Below are 22,702 nucleotides of genomic sequence, written 5' to 3' on the forward strand. Positions count from 1 at the left end.
TTATAAGTCTTTTAGGTAAATACCTTAATTTTTCTAAATGTTAATGAAAAATACATAAGACATTTGATAAAACTTAAAACTAAGTTGTGTGTTTGTATGTAGGCCTATTTGACGCACGTGAACATGTAAAAGTGTGAGTGGCTTACTTACCTCAACTGTAACTAAACAAGGCCTGGCTACTACAGGATCGTGAGGCTACTGTAGGGATACCAGACGATTAGAACGTGTTTGTTTCACCCACGCTCCCACCCATCAATCGTTTATTTTCAACTGTATCTCCCTCAATCCCCCCCCCCCACCCCTCCCATTCCAGATGATTAGTTCTACGGTCCGTTATTCCACCAAATAATCGGGCGCGCCCTGTCTTCACCTGCAGATCAATACGCCTCCGGTCGGCCTAATCACTCTGTGACCAGCTGTCACCCTCCGCGCTGGTCAAATAGTCCTGGCGGCTCGCTTTTACCCAGCGGTGGAAGATTATCTAGGGTGATCTAGGGTCACGTGATCTTCGTGTGCTGGTGTGTGACCGTGTGTGTAGCTGTCTGTGTTTGTGAACGTGATTTTGTATCGGATTAGCTGGTAAAACAGTGAGCACTGACCGATGACAAAGGCACACGTTGACCACACACACACTCACACACACACACACAAACAAACACACAAACACACATAAATGTATAGGCCTACGCAAACACACAAAGACAGAGGAAGAGAAATACACAAGCAAACACACGCACATACTCCCACAGACACACACATACACATAGACAAACCTCCACAAACACATCAAGCCCAAGATGGAGTAAATATGATTGTCTCTGTAGTGGTATTCACCCCCCCCCCCTCACAATCTCACCCTCCCCCCCCCCCCCCCACCCTCTCACCCCCAGTTGTTATCTATTACGTCTTTATTAGCGTAATCAACGCAAGCCCGCCCAGCCCAGCCCATCTATGGGTTTAATTCGCTCCATGTTGTATAAGAGCTGTTTTTTATGTCTATTTTCACCCACTTTACGTTCATCAACAAACACATCTTTTTAACCAGATTAACAAACTCGTCTTTATAACAAACTCAATAAACTCATCTTTTCAACACAAATCATCTTCTCAATAAACTCATCTTTCAACAAACTCATCTTTTCAATAAAATCATCTTTTCAACAAAATCATCTTCTCAACAAACTCATCTTTTCAACAAACTCATCATTTTAACAAACTCATCTTTTCAACAAACTCATCATTGTAACAAACTCATCTTTTCAACAAATTCCTATTAAATTTTCCTTAATTCAAACCCAATAACAACCCTCCCAGATAACTCTAGTATTCTTTCAGCTCAAACTTCTTTGTTAGCTCCACCATACACAGCACCATTTAGCTCCACTAAAGTCCTACACACCACCATTTAGCTCCACTAAAGTCCTACACACCACCATTTAGCTCCACTTAAGTCCTACACACCACAATTTAGCTCCACTGGTAGGTCTACATATTACCAATATAGCCCAGAACACAATCTCTATTTTAGAAACCAATTTTCCCTTGCCCCACCATTACACCCCCACCCCAAACACCTCTTACTCCTTTATATTTCCGTCAGAGCTACACTCTACTACCCTGCTAAACCACGAACTTCCGGTCGCCAACAAGTTTGTGATTCTTGTATCCAACCGCCACCACAGGAATAATTGTGGCAATGATTTATGTCAAGTTAAATGATTCCATCCTATATTTGAAAACAATGAATCTCCAATGGCCTTTGACTGAATCGCTCACTGAATGACGAACTGTTGGTGACGTCATCGCGTCTCGGAGCGACGTCTTTGATGTATTGTCGTCTGCTAGTTTTTGTTGTGGTCAACGATAGGTCGACGGTTAATGGCAGCACCGCTAAATACTTGCTCTTGACAATATCCGGGCTATTTGCTTCCAGAAATCCAATGCTTGCTTTATTATGTTCAAAGGTTATTTTCTGATGAGGCTTTTTAGTATTGTCAGTTAATCGCAGTCTAGGAAAGTTGTATTTATGTTTTGACAACCATTCACACAAAAATTTTTTGAGTAATTATTAGTAACCCCTCATACAAACACACACACACACTCACACACGATAAAAGTTTTGCAGACACTCAGCTGCGTTCTAAATTTAGATCCTCTCACACACTTAGCCACACATATACACCCTCACCCCACACACTTGCAGTCGCCCCCACCCACTCACTCGCGGCCGCATCCCTCATAAACACACCCACACACACAGTCGCACACACTAAACACTTCCAAACACGCTCACACAGGCACAAAGCCCCCCCCCCCCACACACACACAGCACCACTACACACACAACCCCACCACTCCCCTTCTAAAGGTTTACAGACACTGGACTGTTGTGTGAGAGTCAAACAGATGGTCTTTAACCAACGGAAATCTTGGTGCCAGACATTTACTATGTTTTTATTCAGCAACTAATAAGACAACCCAATCCTTATTCACGTGCTGGAGCGCGCGCCCATTTACCCCGCCCCCATATTTCTCTCTCTCTCTCATTATGTTATTAGATTTCTCTCCCCTTGTCCAACTACCCCCACCCCCTCCACTCTCCGCCTCGTAAATTTTATCCCGATCCATATTTTGTTTTTCTTCAAACCCCAAACTGGAAGTTTTTTTCCCCTCTCCCTCACCTGAGCACCCCTTTGTTCTGCTAGGGGAGACAAAAGGCATGTTGGCAGGCTCCATTGCCCGACCCTCCTGCAAGTCTAGAACTCTAGACCACTCTGGCTCGCTACCTCTGGAACATTTCTATGGGGAACACTTCAACGTCTGCTTCCTGGCTAATGTGTCACCTCTTTACCTGTCAGTCTGTGTCACCAGTATAACTGTAGGAAATGTGTCACCAGCATAACTGTAGGCAATGTGTCACCATTATAAATTTATGTGTCACCATTATAACTTTGTATCACCACTTAACATATAGCCTCTCTGTCACTACTAAACCATTAGTACCTGTGTTACAACTATACCTTTACAATTCTGAGGGTGTCACAATTGTACCCGTGCTCTCTAAATCACCCCTGGAATTTTTAGTTCCCTTCTCACCTCTCAATTTCGCGATTTTGGTGTCACCTCTGTAGCTGTACTCTCTTACATGTCACCACATCAACTTTAGTCTCCATAATTACAGACAAAGCTAACGTTGAGAAAAAAAAATGTTCAACGGATTGGGTAAGCATTAATGACCAAAACATCTCTTACATATTTGAGAGATTATCGCCTAATCTCTTAACTATGTGGGCAATCGTCAATTTTGGTGGTCTGCCTGCTAGTCTAGCACCATATTTCGGTGGTCTACCTGCTAGTCTAGCACCATATTTCGGTGGTCTGCCTGCTAGTCTAGCACCATATTTCGGTGGTCTGCCTGCTAGTCTAGCACCATATTTTGATGGTCTGCCTGCTAGTCTAGCACCATATTTCGGTGGTCTGCCTGCTAGTCTAGCACCATATTTTGGTGGTCTGCCTGCAAGTCTAGCACCATATTTCGGTGGTCTGCCTGCTAGTCTAGCACCATATTTTGGTGGTCTGCCTGCTAGTATAGCACCATATTTCGGTGGTCTGCCTGCTAGTCTAGCACCATATTTTGGTGGTCTGCCTGCTAGTCTAGCACCATATTTTGGTGGTCTGCCTGCTAGTCTAGCACCATATTTCGGTGGTCTGCCTGCTAGTCTAGCACCATATTTCGGTGGTCTGCCTGCTAGTCTAGCACCATATTTCGGTGGTCTGCCTGCTAGTCTAGCACCATATTTCGGTGGTCTGCCTGCTAGTCTAGCACCATATTTTGGTGGTCTGCCTGCTAGTCTAGCACCATATTTTGGTGGTCTGCCTGCTAGTCTAGCACCATATTTCGGTGGTCTGCCTGCTAGTCTAGCACCATATTTCGGTGGTCTGCCTGCTAGTCTAGCACCATATTTTGATGGTCTGCCTGCTAGTCTAGCACCATATTTCGGTGGTCTGCCTGCTAGTCTAGCACCATATTTTGGTGGTCTGCCTGCAAGTCTAGCACCATATTTCGGTGGTCTGCCTGCTAGTCTAGCACCATATTTTGGTGGTCTGCCTGCTAGTATAGCACCATATTTCGGTGGTCTGCCTGCTAGTCTAGCACCATATTTTGGTGGTCTGCCTGCTAGTCTAGCACCATATTTTGGTGGTCTGCCTGCTAGTCTAGCACCATATTTCGGTGGTCTGCCTGCTAGTCTAGCACCATATTTCGGTGGTCTGCCTGCTAGTCTAGCACCATATTTCGGTGGTCTGCCTGCTAGTCTAGCACCATATTTCGGTGGTCTGCCTGCTAGTCTAGCACCATATTTTGGTGGTCTGCCTGCTAGTCTAGCACCATATTTTGGTGGTCTGCCTGCTAGTCTAGCACCATATTTTGGTGGTCTGCCTGCTAGTCTAGCACCATATTTTGGTGGTCTGCCTGCTAGTCTAGCACCATATTTTGGTGGTCTGCCTGCTAGTCTAGCACCATATTTCGGTGGTCTGCCTGCTAGTCTAGCACCATATTTTGGTGGTCTGCCTGCTAGTCTAGCACCATATTTCGGTGGTCTGCCTGCTAGTCTAGCACCATATTTCGGTGGTCTGCCTGCTAGTCTAGCACCATATTTTGGTGGTCTGCCTGCTAGTCTAGCACCATATTTTGGTGGTCTGCCTGCTAGTCTAGCACCATATTTTGGTGGTCTGCCTGCTAGTCTAGCACCATATTTCGGTGGTCTGCCTGCTAGTCTAGCACCATATTTTGATGGTCTGCCTGCTAGTCTAGCACCATATTTTGGTGGTCTGCCTGCTAGTCTAGCACCATATTTTGATGGTCTGCCTGCTAGTCTAGCACCATATTTTGGTGGTCTGCCTGCTAGTCTAGCACCGTTCCTGCCTACCTGCGTGTGATGCTATCGACCAGTTAGACCGTCGGTTTCCCCCTTCAGACAAAAGAGACGGCAGGAGTGAGTAGTATCCTACCCCCCCTCCCCCCCAACCCACCTCACCCACCATCAAGAGAACTGTGAACAGGGGAGAGAAATGGCATCGACGAAGCGAGACAATATTTCCGCGGTTCTTTGTGTACTGGGAAACAGCTTTTATCTTACACGGGTAGGGTCCCCTTGGAGATGCCGGCTGATTTGACAGTCAAAAGAAAAAAAAAACCAAGAGTAGGGGGCGGGCGAGGGTTCCATTCGATGCCTTAATTCTGAAATAATAATGGAGCTAGGTTTTCTTAGCGAAATTCCCTCCTCCCTCCCCCCTTCTACCTGGGGACCGTTCCATTGTACGAGCCCCAACAATGAAAAGGAACCCTTATCTTTTTGCTCGTTTCTTTTATTTCCTCTTGTGTTGTTTTATCATTTTTTTTACTTCAAGTTTTTTTTTCACCGGAGAACGCATCGATCTCTGGAACTTCTCTTTCCCCCGTTGTCAATGACAACAGCAAGACACAGGTTGTACATGGCCTCCTAACGCCCCCCTCCCCGCACCTTCCCCCTACCTCATTAAAGCCCACACCCTGGAGGGGAGAGGGGGGAGCGCTAATCTCTTATTGTTTAATATTTTGAATGGCTTTTGGTTGGCGGTGGGTAGCGAGAGAGCATCGAACAACAAAGTAAATGGACTTGATTTACGCGCCTTGTCTGAGGCCGCTTGCAGCTTTAATCAGTTTCTGGCCGCGTCTCGTCATAAATAGCTCACAAACACTTGTTTTAATTTACCCCCACCCCGGCCCCACCACCTCGACAGTACGTCATTGCTTCTATCGTTTCTGTAATGACATACTATTATTTTACACAAAAAAATCTTCGGAGTGTCTCTTTGTGTTGGATCAAAATATCAGGATCACTCTCCAATCATGGCGTGTTTCAGTCTTTTTTTTAATTATTTCAATTTTTTTTTAGCCGTAGAAAAATTTATTGTTGAAATTGTACTGTTTCTGAAACAACCGTGGATGATAATTATATGGTATCCTCCGAGCCCTTAAATTTTATATTGCCTTCAAGGCTTTAAATTTGATTTGTTCAAATGGTAATCTCCCCTACCGCTCGCCATCAGAGTTAATCCCCCTGGCCGATATTTTCTTACTGCTGTCGCCTGATGGAGACAGCGCGAGCCCGCGGTGGATCGCTGAGATTGTCCTGTCTTTTGATACCTTCACGGCTTCTACTGCCCCCTGCCCGGGTAACCACGGGGTGGGAGGGCTAACGTCACCTGGTAATGGCGAACTTGAAACCTGGGCCCGTAAGGTGGAGGCGGGGGGTGGAGGGGCTTCAGGACTTTGAGACCGTTGCCATATGGTGCCGTGGGCCCCCTAAGGCTTTTGTCCAGTGATGAGTAGCGCGAGGGGCTGCTAGTGGGGAGTTAGCGCCCCTGACATTGTTGGAGCGGTATGAATACGTCTGAGTCAAAGAGATGAAACAGTTGTTTGACGTCCGACTTAGAATTGTTGCCATAGGAAACGGTGGTGCCACTCACAGCCACATTAGCAAACAAACACAAAATCATACACATACATACATACATATGCATACACCCACAAACACGCACTTCCATTCACCCACAAACAGTACATAAATGACTTAAGGAAACGTTAGTTTAAGGTTTATAAACACCGTGATAGTAAATCTAGACCCATATTGTTTTGGTTTCACCCGGCATAACTGAATGAAATCGCCAAAATAATATTCGTAGTTCTAAGTCTGTTGGCTTTTCATCTTTTGAATTTAGAATAGGATATATACAAGCATGAAGGTTTTATATACTTTGTTGTGTTGGATAACTTCGTTGGTGGTCAAAAGTAGGTCATGTAATAAGTGGTTATTCATGTTAAGTAGGTCATATGTTAAGACCACCGAGCAAAAATAGACCATATACTGTTGTATATAAGATTTTATCAGATAACCTGATTTGTTTAAAGATACCAATTATTATATAGCGTCGCATTGTTTTCATTAATTTTTTTAAAATGGTCCTATCATTTCCGTTAAATGGGCCCAAATTTCCCACACCCACTTGATACTTAAGGCAGATTTTAAAAAAAAACAATATGGTACAGGAAAAGTTTGCACTAAAAAAATAAAACAGCTGAACGTCAGTTTATGATGCGAAAAAAAATGGGAGGATCGAATATCAAGATATCAAAAATTACACTCTCATGGCTTTTTTTACTGTATGAATTATCCGAGGCACGGGAGACAATCAATATATATTTTTTCTTTTACTTGTTACTTCCCCTGCTCTACATATGTTTCAGTCAGCTATTTTATTTTTTCGTTTGTTTTTTTTAACCATGGCTTAACTTTTTCCTTGCAGGCTTCAGCTATGGTAGCCCACAATGCTCTGGTCAGCGCCCAGACTCCCCCTAGCACACAAGCCTCCACCCCCCAGCAGCCCCCCACAGCCGTCACGCCCTCCCAGCCCAGCAGCATCTCCTCCCCCCGCTCCCTCAACAACTGCTCGGCCAACACAGACTTCCTACGTCACCAGCCGCCACCACCCACATTCCGCCCCGCCCCTGACTTTCCCCCCTCTTTTTTCACCAACGGTCACGGCGGCGCCCTCTTCAGGCCGGGCTTCCCCAGCTACCAGCACCCCGCCCACCACCACCCCTCAGTGCTGCCCCACGCTCCAATTAGCACCAACGCCACGACTAACGGAGAATTCGGTAAGTAGCTTCCCCCGGCATTGACCCGATAATGACATGTGACATTACGCTCATTAAAAACATGCGTGTAATGAATTCACTGTATGGACAACGGTTCACATTTATTGATTGATTCATTTTAAATTATATAATCTTTAAAAAAATCATTTCGAGGATGGAAGGTAACTCTAAATATAGTAACAGGGCATTTCCAAGTTGCTCAAGTTGTTGCTAGTATAGATGTCCTGGGTGTTATTTCAGCCACTATGAAATCCCAACCCTAACCTTAACTGTGTTCAGAGGCGTAGCGCCCCTTCCCGGGGACAAACTTTCGATTTGCACCCGCCCCTCAAACTTTCGATTTGCACCCCCACCCCTCGAACTTTTCGTTTGCACCCCCCTCAAATACTTTCAATTTTTTTCAAACCCATTTTGCCCCCCCCCCCTCAGGTCGGCGCCCGGGGACATATGCCCCCCCCCCCCCGCCCCCCGCCCCTCGCTACGTCTCTGACTGTGTTATCAGCACAAATACAACAGTGCTATGAATAATACTGTACTTCCCTATCTGTATTCCTTAAAGAACCTATTATAATCTAATTTTACTTTAAAATGCATTATCTTAACATTAGTTCGAACGTTATCTTTTAAAAAGCGAAGTTTTGACAATCTTTTTAAAGCAAAGTTTTGACAATCTTTTTAAAGCGAGGTTTTGACAATCTTTTTAAAGCAAATTTTAGACAATCGTTTTAAAGCAAATTTTTGAAAATCTTTTTAAAGCGAATTTTAGACAATCCAATCCAATTAAATCCTCCCCTGTCTGCAGGGCCAACAGATCTAAGCATGAAAAAGTCCAGTACCAAAGGTCAGCTGAGCTCCTCAGAGGTCACGGCCATCAAGCAGCTTATAGCAGGCTACAGAGAGTCAGCTGCCTTCCTGTACCGCTCAGCAGACGAACTAGAGCAGCTTCTCCTCCAGCAGAACTGAGCAGGCCTCTTCTGATTGGCTGGCTATTTTTACACGATATTTCACACACAAAAATCAAGGCATCAGTTGAGAAAAAGGTTCCAGTACTATGTGTGAATTAAAAAGTAAAAGCTCAACAGAGATAGGAAGTGATGAGCTCATTTCACACAGCCCTGGGGATTCTGGTGTGTGTAAGATGTGTGAGGGACCCACACAGCAAGTCAAAGAGAATTGATTACGATTTGTGTAATGGTTTAATTATATATCATCACCTCATTCCTACTGCTCAGACAATATTTACCTTGTTTTTTCATCATGTCAAATATTTCTGTCTGTCAGTTGACACAGAGATCTGACACAAAATGATCTAATGACAATTTGAGCTAAAAGATTTTTTTGTTTTTTATTGACTGGGTCAGTTGTTTGACAAAAAACATTGTGCCAGCTGAGTTGAGAATCTGATGTTTCTAATTGGAATCTGATGTTTTTGGTGGGAATCTGATGTTTTGGCGGGAATCTGATGTTTTTGATGGGAATCTGATGTTTTGATGGGAATCTGATGGGTTTTTTATGGGAATCTGATGTTTGATGTGAATCTGATGTTTTTGATGGGAATCTGATGTTTGATGGGAATCTGATGTTTTGGATGGAATCTGATGTTTTGATGGGAATCTGATGTTTTGATGTAAATCTGATGTTTTTGATTGGAATCTGATGTTTTGATGTAAATCTGATGTTTTTGATTGGAATCTGATGTTTTGATGGGAATCTGATGTTTCCACAACATCCCTGTAAAGTGATGAATGTGTAAACCACAAATATGGTTGATTGTCATGATATCACATATTTGCTCAAAGTTGATTTATATTTTTAATCAGATATTATTAAGTAATTAAACTTGATCATTTTAAAAGTTGACTTGATGATGGCCGTTTGATATAAAGTCTTGATGAGTCATGAATGATTCATCTGTAATTCATTGTATAATCTCAAATTATTTTATATAACTATCAGAAATAATTTAAAATTTAATTGTTTAGAAATCAGTTCTCTTTTGATAATGAAGTAATTTTTGTTGTAATTTTTCAAATGATTGAAGATTGTGTGTCCAATCAAGGACACAATCAAAGCTATGCCTTCTTTGTATAATGAACAGAATTTTCTAATGCCGTTTGTATTGTTGATCACCTTGATGATTTACAATGGAGCCAGCTGGTCTTCTGTATTAGTACAGCATGTCTTGTGATGGTTTAGTCTTATTTCAGTTTTTATTGTTGCCAAAGAGAGGTGGGTCTATTGAATTGATACCATGAAATTATGGTCCATGTTTGTTTCTGTTGTTCTGGCTGCATAGGTCCCTTGTGTACATTACAAAAATATGGGTATGAGTTGTGCAAATAGTTGTATTCCACATGTGTACACTACTATCATTATGTGCGCAGAAATATTTTGTACAAAGTATGATATGTATGTATATGTATGTCTGATTACCCTACAGCCCATGAGAAATTTGTAAAGAATACATGTGGAATTATTTATTGATACCTGTTTGTACAATAGAGAATTTGTTATGATAAATATTTTTCTTTTTATTTTCATTGCCTTTATCGTGGGTTGTGCAATACAGAAGAAGCCTTTCCATCATTAGTATTTTAATATAATTATTCTTATAATGAAGTTATTATTGATTGTTATGTTTATATTATTCTCATTATTACATCATTCTTGAGGTTTCTGTGTTGTATCATTTCTTGTTGTTATAGTGAGAGTTGATTTTTGCTTTGTGTATAACAACTGTAAAGATGAAGAAAAATATGTACAGTTACGTCCCTTTGATTGTCTGTATGCCCATAGAGGTGGTTGAAAAAGAGAATATTTACAGTCTCAATCAATGTATTGGTCTGGTACATCTCAATCAACTTATTGTTCTAGTAAATTAAAGTTAGAACACAGGAAGCAAAGGTTTATAATTAATTTTTGTTTCCATTTAAAAATTCTACTTGTTACATTCGTTAAAAAAAATAAAACATTACCAGTATATATATTTTTTCATGAAATCAATTCTTAAATTATTTTTCCAAATTTTCCTGTTGTGTTAAATACATTCCTATTTTAGTTTTCAAATTGTTTGAAGGTGCCAGCTTTTTGGTACACTTGGATAAGACAATCCAGAATTTTGTTTTAAAATTGTTTTGTATGATTTTTGTTTTCCAATTGCTCAACTGATTTTCAGAAATCCCATTTTATCAATGTGACAAATGTGTTATGCTTAACTATTTCAAGCATAACATTGCAAAGTTGTCTTGTTTAACCAGAACTGATTTAGGTAGTATTTTAGTTGATTAACTGTTAAGTAATTAAGTTGTAAATCCCCTTGTTCTGAGGAATTGTTTTAAATTTATTTTAAAAAGTATCTAAATTAAATAAAATAATTTTTTTTTTAAACTGTGAATACTTATAAAAAATACTGAGTCCAAAAGTATAAGAGAAAGAATTTAAAAAACTAATTTACAATAATTGTTTCTCAAGGGAACCATTAGGTGAGGTAAAATGCTACTGTTAAGAGTTAAGATAATATTTTTCCCATATCTGCTTAGCTGGTTAATTAAAAAGTTAAATTATATTGTTTCGCTGATGACCTTGCGATGGGTTATTTATTTTAAGATTTGTACCTCAAGGAAATCCTGACTCTACTGATTGTTGTTTCGTATAAATCTATGTATGGCTTTCAGCTTCCTCTCCCACTTGGATTTGATCCTGGGCCCTTCCTTGTATATAAAGTTTGTGTGGTGACATTGCTCCCAAGAATATCTTTTGTTTACATTTTGTGTCTGGGCTATTGGGAATACAAATTGTTGTTTATCCTGGATCTTGCCTTTGATATAGTTTTACAGGGCCATTTTTTGTTCTAGTCAGGCTCTGTTGCTCTCCCTTGTGTAGTGTGTCAGCAACACATCTGTTTGTTTACAGTCTTTGTGTCATACAAAAACCATTCAGCTGTTTCTGAATTCTTTAATCTGTATCAGGTTAATTTTAATCCATGGTTTTCAGGAAATGTGAGATTTGATAATTTTTTTAATTTCATTTTTTATTTTATTTTTTTATAAAATAAAAAGCATAGAAATTGCAAAACATAACTTTCTGCTGTATTTAATTTTTTTTTCAGTCTAAAGCCTTGATGCTTATGACAGTATTACAGTACCTAGTCACAGTTAAGAGCTTAGAATTTTGTGGTTGGGAAAAAATATTTGTTTCAGTAAAAACTAAAGCCAATAGCATTTTTATATTGCCTGAGAATGAACTCAATGTAGCAACCACATTAGACAAACAACATCACCAGTAGGCTATGAATATAGGCTACTAGGTTACCTTATATATAGACATGTGTAATAAAGTTAGACTAATTAAATATATGGCTGTAAAATGTGCTCTTGATTATGGTAATATAATGAAATATTTTATCTTAAATAGAATTTCAGAATAAAGCTATACATAATTTAAAATATGTCTTTCCTGAAAACTTGGAAGTTTAAAAAATGTCTAATGTATTCCAAGTCAGACTTTAGTCGGCAGATAAACTTTGGCATGAAACTTGCATTGTTTTAAATCAATTTTGAATATCAGATTTTGTATAAATTAATCAGAGAGTTTGCTGATAGTCTCAAACAATAAATTGATATATTTGGATATATGTATAATTTAAAAATACAAATATATTATAAGCTGTTAGATGCATATATATATATATATATATATATATATATATATATATATATATATATATATATATATATATGTGTGTGTGTGTATAAATTTAGTATCTGATTAGGCATGCAGCAGTGGTGAAAAAAATTTATAACATAAATTTTGTAAGTGTTGATCTTAAGCCCTACTCTCATTTTTTTTATACTAGTCTTTTTTTATTTATTGAAAAAAAATATGAATTTCAATTGAGTTTTTTTTAACAGATAGCGAAATATTTTTGTCAACATTTAAATTTGTTTTCAATTTTTTCTTATTTCCCTTTAACCAGTTTCTATTGTAGCAGATGTGAAAACCATTTTTTGTTTATGATTTCGCCATGCCAGGAAGTGACGTGGCCCCGCTCAGAAATTCTGGTCAGTGATCTGTTCTTATCGTCTGCTCCATTTCACTGGAAATGGAACTTGATACATTTCGTTTATCATTTTTTTAAATCAATGTTTCATATTATATTTCTATGATAAAAAAGAATAAAGCATATATGTATTAAATCTTGTGTCTTCTGGTGTTTGGAATATTCCATGTATCGCTAGTCTGGTATCTGGGTATTCTTATCATTAGCCGTATTGTCTCCTTATTCTATATGGGGTCAACAATGAATAGCGTATTGTAGGTCTACCTTGTTTACTATAAGGGGGGGGGGGGGTCTGACAATGTTTTGAAGGCCCATTATTTCAACGACTGAGCATAGTGCTGACAATACTCTTCATATGCCGAGGTCATAGAAACCAGACGAACTCTACTTCACCTGGCCTTTGTCAGTTTGAATCGTTACTTTACTTACCGTTGTTAAAATGTATACATTTATCAGTGGAGTCATGTTCGCTGTGTAGTAAGTTAGCGCTACTTAAATGGATGGTAGCCAAACATTTCTTGATGTCGTTTATGTGCAACTAATGATACTAAAAACCATATGGTTATTGTTATACTTTGATCTCTCTAGGGTGAGTCAGGTACCCATCAGAGCTGGATGGACTCAGGAACGTCTTACTGACTCAAGCACTTGAACCTGGATTCAAACTCGAGACTTTTGGTTAAGCAGTTGTATGTTCTACCATTCAATCACACCGTCCCTTGCTTGATACTAGTCATCAGATTTCATTAATCATACCTACATTTTCTAAACGTCTTACTTAATTTGAGAATTAAATCCAACCATCAAAAATTTCTTGAAACGGCTCTTGATACAGATGGCAAAGATCCTATAGCTGATGACACTCGGCGCATCCAGAAAAAGACACAAGATAAGTTCAACTTTTTAGTTTACTGCTTGGAAAATTACCTGGCTTAAAAAGTAAAATGGTCAATAGTCAACAGGTTCGAGCTGATTTAGTTCATGCCCAGAGACGCCAGGAATCGGTTCTTCAGCTGACTAAATAATTCTATAAACAACTTACAGAGTTATCAAACACTTTTAATATAACAACTAGCCTAATGTAATAGACACTTAAATTCACTTACATATTGCACTTACATAATGTAACCTAGACCTGTTTGTAAGCACTTACAATTAATAATTTAATACCGAACACTTACACATTTATAAAATACGAGCCGACCCGCGGCGTATCATACGCCGCTAATTAGTTGTTTTGTTTTCTACTTTTCATTAATTCATAAATTGTGAATTCGACAGTACCCATGCTGCCACTGAAAATATTTGCTTTAAAATACTATCAGTTGGTCGTTAAGGACGATAACCCCCCCCCCCCCCCGCCCCACACCCTCATTTCCCCCAACCCCTACCCTACCCCCCCCCCCCCCCGTGAAAGCAGCCTCCTCTTAATTACCTCCCCTATGTTTAAAATAGTTTCAAACTAAATTATCTGCCCCTAATAGGCGTCACTAAACCCGGCTGTACGATTGTAAACATTTAGCGTGAACCACAACTCACCAGACCATGTGGGGGTGGGGGAGGTTGATTTATGCCTAGTAAAGAAGAGATGGGACTGCAAGGCGCGCTTACAACTTGTTTTCTGGGGTCTCCAAGAAGAGAATTATATATAGAGATAATAAGTCAAAATAATAAGTTAACATTAAAATCAATTAACTTTATGTTTTCATTAATTCAATAACGGTGAGGTGATCCCAGAGGTTCGCTATCATTGATCAAATTGATACTTTTATTACAATATTTGACCATTCTTCAAATGGTTATTGCTCTATTAAATGACGATTAATTCGCATTATTCCGCCCCTATCCTAACGCTGTCTAGTTCTAACATATTGTTGTCTATGATTATCATCATACTGATTGTAGTTCTAGATATGTGTAATACACATTTTGCTACCACTACTTTTTTGCTATCATTGCTTGTCATAATCATTTCCAGTTTGAGCACAAGACACACGAGGCAGATGAAGTAGAGTTCATCTGTTTCATTGCACTCGGCATACTAGGGAATACTATGGTTAGAACTATGCCGAGCCGCCTTTGTTTCTCTAACGTGAGTTGCTAATCAGGGACGTTCTATTGATTAGAACTCGTATTCGAACTCGAGACTTTCAGGTTAGCAGTCTAACGCTCTACTGCTATGCCACGCCATCCCTAACTATTACTGTTATTGGTCTTAAATGTCTTATTTTAGGGCATTTTAAAACTAGTGAGCGTATTTTTTTTTTCCTGCTTTATTGTCTTTTATTGAATTTACAAGCAAACTTTTAATACCAGTCTGACCAAAAAAGGTGTTTAAAACTAAATTTCTCATTTAAAAAAACAACAACTAAAGAAACATAAACTATAGCAACAAGTATGTAATCCGGTTTTACATGAAGGTTAGGCCCAAAATAGCCTGGAGTTGTTTTTTTTTTTTTAAATATTTTAAGTTATTATCTATTAGGGCTGAGTAAAGAAACATTTTAGAAAATTGTATAGAACATAAATATAGAGACGACTGATATCAGCCCATGATAAATAGCCTGTATGACAGTACTGCTACAAGAAGTCGGTGTGTAACTAAACTACATATAACCACGGAATGTCGGGTGGAGTTGTGTGGGCGGGCGGGTGTGGGTGGGGTGTGATAAAGTCTAACGAGTTTCAAAGGGCCTTAACCGCAGTTAGTCATTAATTCAATATTGACTGGATGTAACATGGCGTCATACAGCACCGCTAGTTTGGCAGCCGGGAGGAAAATGAAATCATTGTGCACATCGCGATCTTTACTTACAGAGTAGGTATTTGTTTGATAATCAAATATGCTAACTCACGTGTTGAATTTTTACTTATATAAATATGTAATATAATGTAATCAATGGAACGGTATTGAGGTAATTCTAAAAGTAGAACTGGATGTAATGACGCCATAAGCGTGTACCCACCTTCAAGTTGTAAGTGATATTAGAAGTTCTGGATTATCTTTCATAGCCTTCATGTTTATGTGGTATAGATTTTTTTTTTCATGGTATTAATTAATTTTTGAAGAGTAATTCTTTTTCTATGTTCGACAATGATTTTTTTTTAAAGTTTTTATTTATTAGTAATATTTTAAGATCATTTTAGGTGTTTAGAATTAGGCTTATGATAAAACTTGAGCTAGATATAAGGTTAGGGTTGACATTACCAAGTTACTTTACTAATATTAAACTAAGTTGCTCTCTACTAATTGAAACCCAACACCGCCGCTTTGAGAAAAAATTCATCAATGTAACATAATTGGCGGCTGGTTTGTGCTGGTTGGTGTTGTAGATTCTGTGATACAAGCTAGCCATTGAATCTTAAGGGCTATCGGCGGGGCTAAGTAAAAACTTATATTATAAATATCGCATTTTATAATCTGAGAAACTCAAGAAAGATCATGTTTTAAAAATACTTGATAACACACAACTACTGAAGCATCCGGCACATGTTCCATAAATAGTAAACCACACGACACTGTCATTGGTTGTTATTCTGCTCAGCTGTTGGAGCCAGATATAGATATACACACCATTAAATGAACTGAAACAGAACGTCAGGTCCTAGAATATCGACTAACTGTCAGTATATTTGTTATTCCATTGTTACCCGCTGATCTTGTTAATTAACTGTACAGAATGGCAATCGTCTTCCACCAAGGTTTCGATCCCTGGACCACGATAGTCCACGACGAGATGCAGTTGATGAAAACAACACGCAGACGATCGATTTTCTCGTTTAATCAATCAATCAATCGATCGTACCACGGACCCAATTTATCGTAACAGCACTGATGCTGATCTGAAGAAATGTTAACTAAAGCTTTTTTTTTAAGTATATACTTATACCTCCCCTGCCCTTCAGGGAGGGCCGCCCTTATCAGGCCCCTCCTTCTACCTCCCCTGCCCTTCAGGGAGGGCCGCCCTTATCAGGCCCCTCCTTCTACCTCCCCTGCCCTTCAGGGAGGGCCGCCCTTATCAGGCCCCTCCTTGTACCTCCACGACTGTTAACATTTTGTAAGTGACCCCTCCCTACCGCCCTCCTTCTGTTAACACACCTACAACTTGTGACTAATTTCATTTCGACAACATTCATCGCCTGAAGACATTGTGTGCTAACCATCTTAAAATATTTAACACACCTATGAGTCGACACACCAGACACGACACACCAGACACGACACACCATAACACGGCATATGACAACTGTCAGACGCACCACCTAGTCAAACTGGTTTCCCTGAATTATTTTTATCCCAGCTCTTGAGGTCGTGTGTGTTGAACCGGTAAGTTATACACCTCCATTGATTCGCCTTTTAATATTTATCGATTACTTTGTTACACTCATAAATTTCTAACCGAATGTAACTTTCTACCGTGTTTTAATGGATTACCTTTGTTGTTGTGCTAGAAGAAGGGGTGTGGGGTCACTTTTGTCCGCTTGTTTAAGCTGTGTATGCAAGCATTCCCTCCCGAACCATACCATTCCCAATTATGAAAGAAAGACACGCAGACGTGGAGAGAGCGATGTCCGTGGAAATCAATCCAGCAACAGACTGGCTATTGTTGGTATACGTGAACTATTCAACTCATCCTTGGCTGGGTGGGTGGGGGTGGGGTATCAGTTACCCAGTTCACAACGGTTGTATTCAGATCAGGATACTCTGGATATCTGGTTTAGTGAGGCACAACCCACACATACGACAAACCTAATTAATTAATATATCTTAATTAAGCTAATTAGATCAGTTGAGGTTTTATTTTACCCATCATGGTCTGAACTTTGAACTTTAGAATTAGTGCTGTTTATTAACCCATGACGGTACCTAATGTACTCAGCTCTCAACAAGTAAAAGTTTACCAAGGTTTTGTTGAGATTTATTATGTACCTTGTACTGTTGCCAGATGTAATCTAATCTTAAAACTGACATTAAGCCATGTAGACACATTATAGAAATGACTGAATTAGTGTTAGTAAAATTTATTAAATACACAATTCGTGTGCATTAGTACTTGACTCGAAGAAAAGAGAAAGAAACGTTTCTTAATTAATAATAAACTTCCGTTTTACGGCGCAAAATTTTAAAAGGTTTAAATTATTTCTGTTCCCCACTTAAAACAGTTTTTTTTTTTAAATACGTAAAGCCGAAACGTTTAATCTTGTCATTTCTTACGTGTTGTATAATACATTGTCTTTTTTTTATTTTGAAAAATACATTGGCTGAAAATCTAATGTTTTCATTTCTTACGTGTTGCATAACACATTGTCTTCTTAAACATTGGCTGAAAAGTCCTATGTTGTCATTTCTTACGTGTAGCACATGGGGGGAAAATAAAGACACTATGTGTTATGTAACACATAAGAAATGACAACATAATATTTTTCAGCCAATGTATTTTTCAAAATAAAATAAAGTCTTTATTTTCGTCTCATAACTACATTGGTGGTTGCGGCATCTGTGCCTCTTTTCCAAACTTAAATCTTATTTTTCTATTTTATTTTTAAATATTTTTTTCTCAAATCTAGAGACGTTATAAAAATAATCAAAACGTATACATCAGTATGTATAGGATTGTAGCAACTAATTAAATGAATTTCCCACCAACATTAAATGTCTTCGTCACTTTTCAGGATGTTGCGAGATGCTCAAGTGGACGACGCATGCGCAGAAGACACAAGAAACCTCCAGCACAATCCTTGAGTCTGCAGACAGACTTGCCGCAGACACAAGAACAGACAACACAGACATTGTAACGACAGACACATTATTTAAACATCAGAAAACAGAATCTGATGAACACAATAGACTTTCAGCGCAATCTTCTTTGCCAGAATCAAACGAGATTCTAAATTCAAGAAGTCGGTACCTTGAAACTTTGGTTGTGAATGATAAAAGATTCTCGCTGCCATCAGCTAAGACTAATTCGTCAGTCTGCGGTGCTTTAGCCTGTACTGTATCAGTTTTATTGCAGACGACACTGAGGTCAGCACTTTTGACCTGCCAACCTGGAACTATTACAGAATCAGCAGGGTCGAAGAATCCACCAAAAAACGTGTTAACAGTCACCCCCTTCCATACTAACATGGCGTCTGTGTTACCGGATATCACAGGGTCCCAATCGTCTGCTAATCGGGAAATTATCGGTCCAAAAATAGAATGGGACGAAGAAAACGTAACTCTGGCAGAAATTACCGACAAGGATAACTTCCCTTGTGTGTGTTGTTTTGAAGAGAGCATCAGAGATCAAGATGGGAAGCGAGAGTGTCTCCCCCCTGGGCTGAAGATATACTCTCGACAACCCGTCCTCATGCAAATGAAGGTCAACAAATTACAAGCGCGAGCTAGGACTATCATCAAGGATCCTAAAGGAGCGTTCTATGAAGTTGGGCAGACGTTGATTATTCCCGTGGATTATCTCGGTAGATGGCGTTGTTTATTTCAATATTTTATCCTTACTAAAAACCACTCAAAATCTGCAATTATATTTTCTTCTTCTTCGTTCTTAATTTTAGTGTTGGAAGAGATTCACTCCAACACAATTAAGTATTTGTTCCCATAGCATTTTTTCAACCAAGAACAAACTACAAGGCAGCAGTTGTTTGATTTTGGAGTTGTCTCTCCTAGATAGGTTGCTGTCAACAGCTATCGAGCCTCATCTGCCCAGGGGTTCGAACTCGGGCCTTTTTGGTTTATTTGGTTTAGCAACCGTGAGCTTTCACAGTGATCCACCACTCCATCCCACTTGTCCTCCGCCATCCCCAGTGTTAAACCCATCCATTCCCTGATGTTGCTCCCAGTTTTTCTTTTCTCTGCTTCTTTTCCTTGTTAGAAAGTTTCCTGTAGACCCGATGACCAAATAGCATCTCCATACTGTTTTAATTTTCGATTTGATAACAATGGTTAGCATAAGATCACTTGTATATACGTTTTTTTTTTGTAATAATAATGCGTCGCGTGCTACCATCTTTACCCCATGTATGTGTCGACTGCTACCATCTTTACCCCATGTATGTGTCGACTGCTACCATCTTTACCCCATGTATGTGTCGACTGCTACCCCCTTTACCCCGTGTATGTCACGTCCGCAGGCTGGTTTGAACTAGTTCCATCAGACTTCAGACGAGCCGAGTGCTTCATGTCCATCGCCGACGTTGCCAAGGCCATGCCCAAGAAGTTTTTCACACGGTCCAATGTCAAGGGCATCAGGGTCGAAGGTGAAGGTGAGGCGCAGAAGTATCTGGAGAGAAAAGTTCCGGCTGGTTCTGTTTTACAAACTACAGGTATGTTCAGCTTTACCTGACCACAGTATGTACAGTGTTAAATGACTAGTGTTGGACCCCATAAAACTATAGTTCTTTTAAATAACTATGAACACTGGCTGATATTGTCAGTTCAGTGTTAAGCAGTACATTCTAATGCCCTTTAACTAACCAGTATACGTCAGATCAGTGCTAAAACTAAATCCTAAATCCTAAAACCCTTTAACCTTTACTAGTCAGATTACTGCTAAGACCTATAACCATCACCAATCAAACCAAACAGCCCATCCTAACGCCCTCTAACCAACCTGCCCCTGCCCAGGTCTGTTCACGGCTACCTGGAAGACTGTGGCCCAGACCGGTCTACTGAAGAAAAAAACCAAGGAGTGGGAGACACAGGAAGTGACGTACCTCAAGTGTGTCGACCTTGACGGGGTCGAGCTGATGATCCCACTCACCCACAAGGGCAAGTTCAATGCCATCTACGAGAAAGGTCAGGTCAACCTCAACGCCGTCTACAGCGTCAAGGACGTTCTTTCTGACCTGACCTTGCCCATCAAGGTCAGGCTTCTGTTTGGTAAAGCTCCGGTGGTGCCGTGTATATTTACAGGTGAGTGGTCTGGTGTAAGGACTGTATTTACGGGCGACTGATCAGGTATGAGTGACTGTATTTACAGGTGAGTGATCAGGTATGAGTGATTGTATTTAAAGGTGAGTGGTCAGGTACGTGTGTATACTTAGTGGTATTGTGTCGACTAGTATGATGTGTCCATTAGAACCAATATTTTGTCTACTGCAGGCATGCTTGTGATTCGAACCGCGACCATAGACGAGTCTCTGGTGGGCAGCACCATCATCAACACCAGGAACGTGCTGTTTGAGCTCCCGGTTACGTCACCTGTCCAGGTAAGTTCATGTGGACACAGAGAGGGGTAGGGACAGGCATGGTGTGTGAGGCTAAGTCCGTATCGCCAACCTAACGTTAATCCACCTTTTGTTTTCTCCACAAGTATCTTTTAGCCGCTCAATCTGGTCTTTTAACTCACACTGATCTGTTAATCCACTTAATCTACTTGGGATTATCAAAGGTTATCGTTTTTATCGATGTTCTTCTTTAGTCGTCCTGGTATTTATACTAGATGCTTATTAAACGCAATCTCTCTTGAAAGCAGAAACTGTTGATCTGAAATTTCTTGCACAGCTCTGAGTCCTAGTACTAGATTACCTAAAGTTAAACCCCAATGTTTAGTTTCTAATGAGAAACTAAACCGGTTGGACCATCTAACAATGACACAATTTAGTTGGGCGTAATCTGCCCTGTTCTGAGCCGCATTCCAACAAAATTTCAAACTCAACATCTTTATCCCTAATTAACTCAGCCCAATGCTTTTAATTAATTAGGTCCTCATGTAAACCCCAGCTAAACCCTGCGTCTATCCACCAGGTGAAGTACCTGTCTAACGACGAGCCCCTACGAGACATGAAGACCTACACCGACGCACAGAAGTTGTGCAAGAAGTACTCACAGGTCTACAGTACTATGATCAAGCTGGCCCCTGACCTTGACACCGACCAGAAGGTCATCATGCACGTGCCCAGTGACCCCGAGTACATGCGGCAGGTGGACGAGTCCCTGCGTGCCCTTGACCTTATCACGGACATCAGCCTGACGGGAGAACCACGTGACTACCTGCTCGACTCTGACGCCGAGTCACTGGCCAGTGACGACAAAATCGTCATCCCGCCAAGGGACGCAACTACAGAATTCACCGCCTACAAGAGCAGGGAGTCAACAACATTCGTGTGATACGTCACCGATTCTTGTGTTTTCATTCTACGTCTCGTGAGCTGTGTTTACTTTTCGTGTCATCACAAACTATACACGTGACATCATTCTAACCAATCAGAGGCCAAATATACATATTGTCAATAATACTGTGTTCTTTGCGAAACTTAAATGATAATTCAAACCTACTATACATAGATCTATATCTACTATTACTTTTGGTTAAACTATTCCGACAGCAATAAGTTATAGCTGCAGCAATGTGTGTTGGATAAACAGTCCCTTAAGGAAATGTTTTTAATACTGGCAGCACTAGAGATAGTGTTTGCCGTGCTTTCCTTTGTACAGTCTCTGCAACCAAAGTTGGTATCAAACGCAATGCATTGAGGCAAAGGTTGAGAGAGAGACCACAATAGACGCACAACCTATGATCTCAATATTCAAATGTGGTGGTACGCCCTAAAGATTTCTCTTTTCTGGATGTACCCATAGGCTAAACTGAGTCATATTATCGTGGTGCCGCCAATGTGTTTTACAACATTATTCCTGCAGGCATACGATTGGACATTTCATGGCTGCAAAGGCACGTATGAATAAATTATTATTTCAGCGATGTAGTGATGTAGTACAACACACTGTACACAATATCCTTGAGTTATCTGAAGTACTTTTCTTACTTGATTCTGTTGTGCACAGATAAAATTTGATCTAACAAATACATTCGATCTATTACATTCAGCACAATCGCTTTAGGAATTTTACACACAACTTTGCAGGTGAAGTAGAGTTCATATGTTTCTTTACATATACGAAGGATTTATTTTGGCCAGTATTCAATGACTTCTGACACTATCAG

The 22,702-nt window shown here is 40.0% G+C and overlaps 2 protein-coding genes across 3 annotated transcripts in view; both read left to right on the top strand.

Moving 5' to 3' along the window:
* Nucleotides 1-9,189, top strand: part of LOC131936479 (nucleolar protein 4) — an 83,513-nt gene extending 74,324 nt beyond the window's left edge. The window contains exons 10-11 of the mRNA XM_059293494.1: nt 7,348-7,699; nt 8,502-9,189. Of these exons, the coding sequence (XP_059149477.1) occupies nt 7,348-7,699; nt 8,502-8,662 (513 nt within the window). The 3' untranslated portion in view covers nt 8,663-9,189. The remainder of the gene's footprint in view (nt 1-7,347; nt 7,700-8,501) is intronic.
* A 6,297-nt stretch (nt 9,190-15,486) lies between these two features.
* LOC131936411 (uncharacterized) lies at nt 15,487-22,163 on the top strand. Of its 2 annotated transcripts, none has more exons than XM_059293383.1 (6): nt 15,487-15,576; nt 18,432-19,220; nt 19,890-20,081; nt 20,383-20,670; nt 20,860-20,966; nt 21,505-22,163. In XM_059293383.1, the coding sequence occupies exons 2-6, from the start codon at nt 18,443-18,445 to the stop codon at nt 21,865-21,867; spliced, it is 1,728 nt and encodes a 575-aa protein (XP_059149366.1). In that variant the 5' UTR covers nt 15,487-15,576; nt 18,432-18,442; the 3' UTR covers nt 21,868-22,163. The 2 variants fall into 2 exon arrangements, with proteins under 2 accessions (XP_059149366.1, XP_059149367.1); XM_059293384.1 differs by lacking the exon at nt 15,487-15,576 and adding an exon at nt 17,003-17,085.
* Nucleotides 22,164-22,702: the final 539 nt, after the last annotated feature.

The sequence above is a fragment of the Physella acuta genome, unplaced genomic scaffold (genome assembly GCF_028476545.2).
Source record: "Physella acuta isolate Inbredline_101_S28 unplaced genomic scaffold, ASM2847654v3 ptg000178l, whole genome shotgun sequence".
Classification (NCBI taxonomy): domain Eukaryota; kingdom Metazoa; phylum Mollusca; class Gastropoda; family Physidae; genus Physella; species Physella acuta.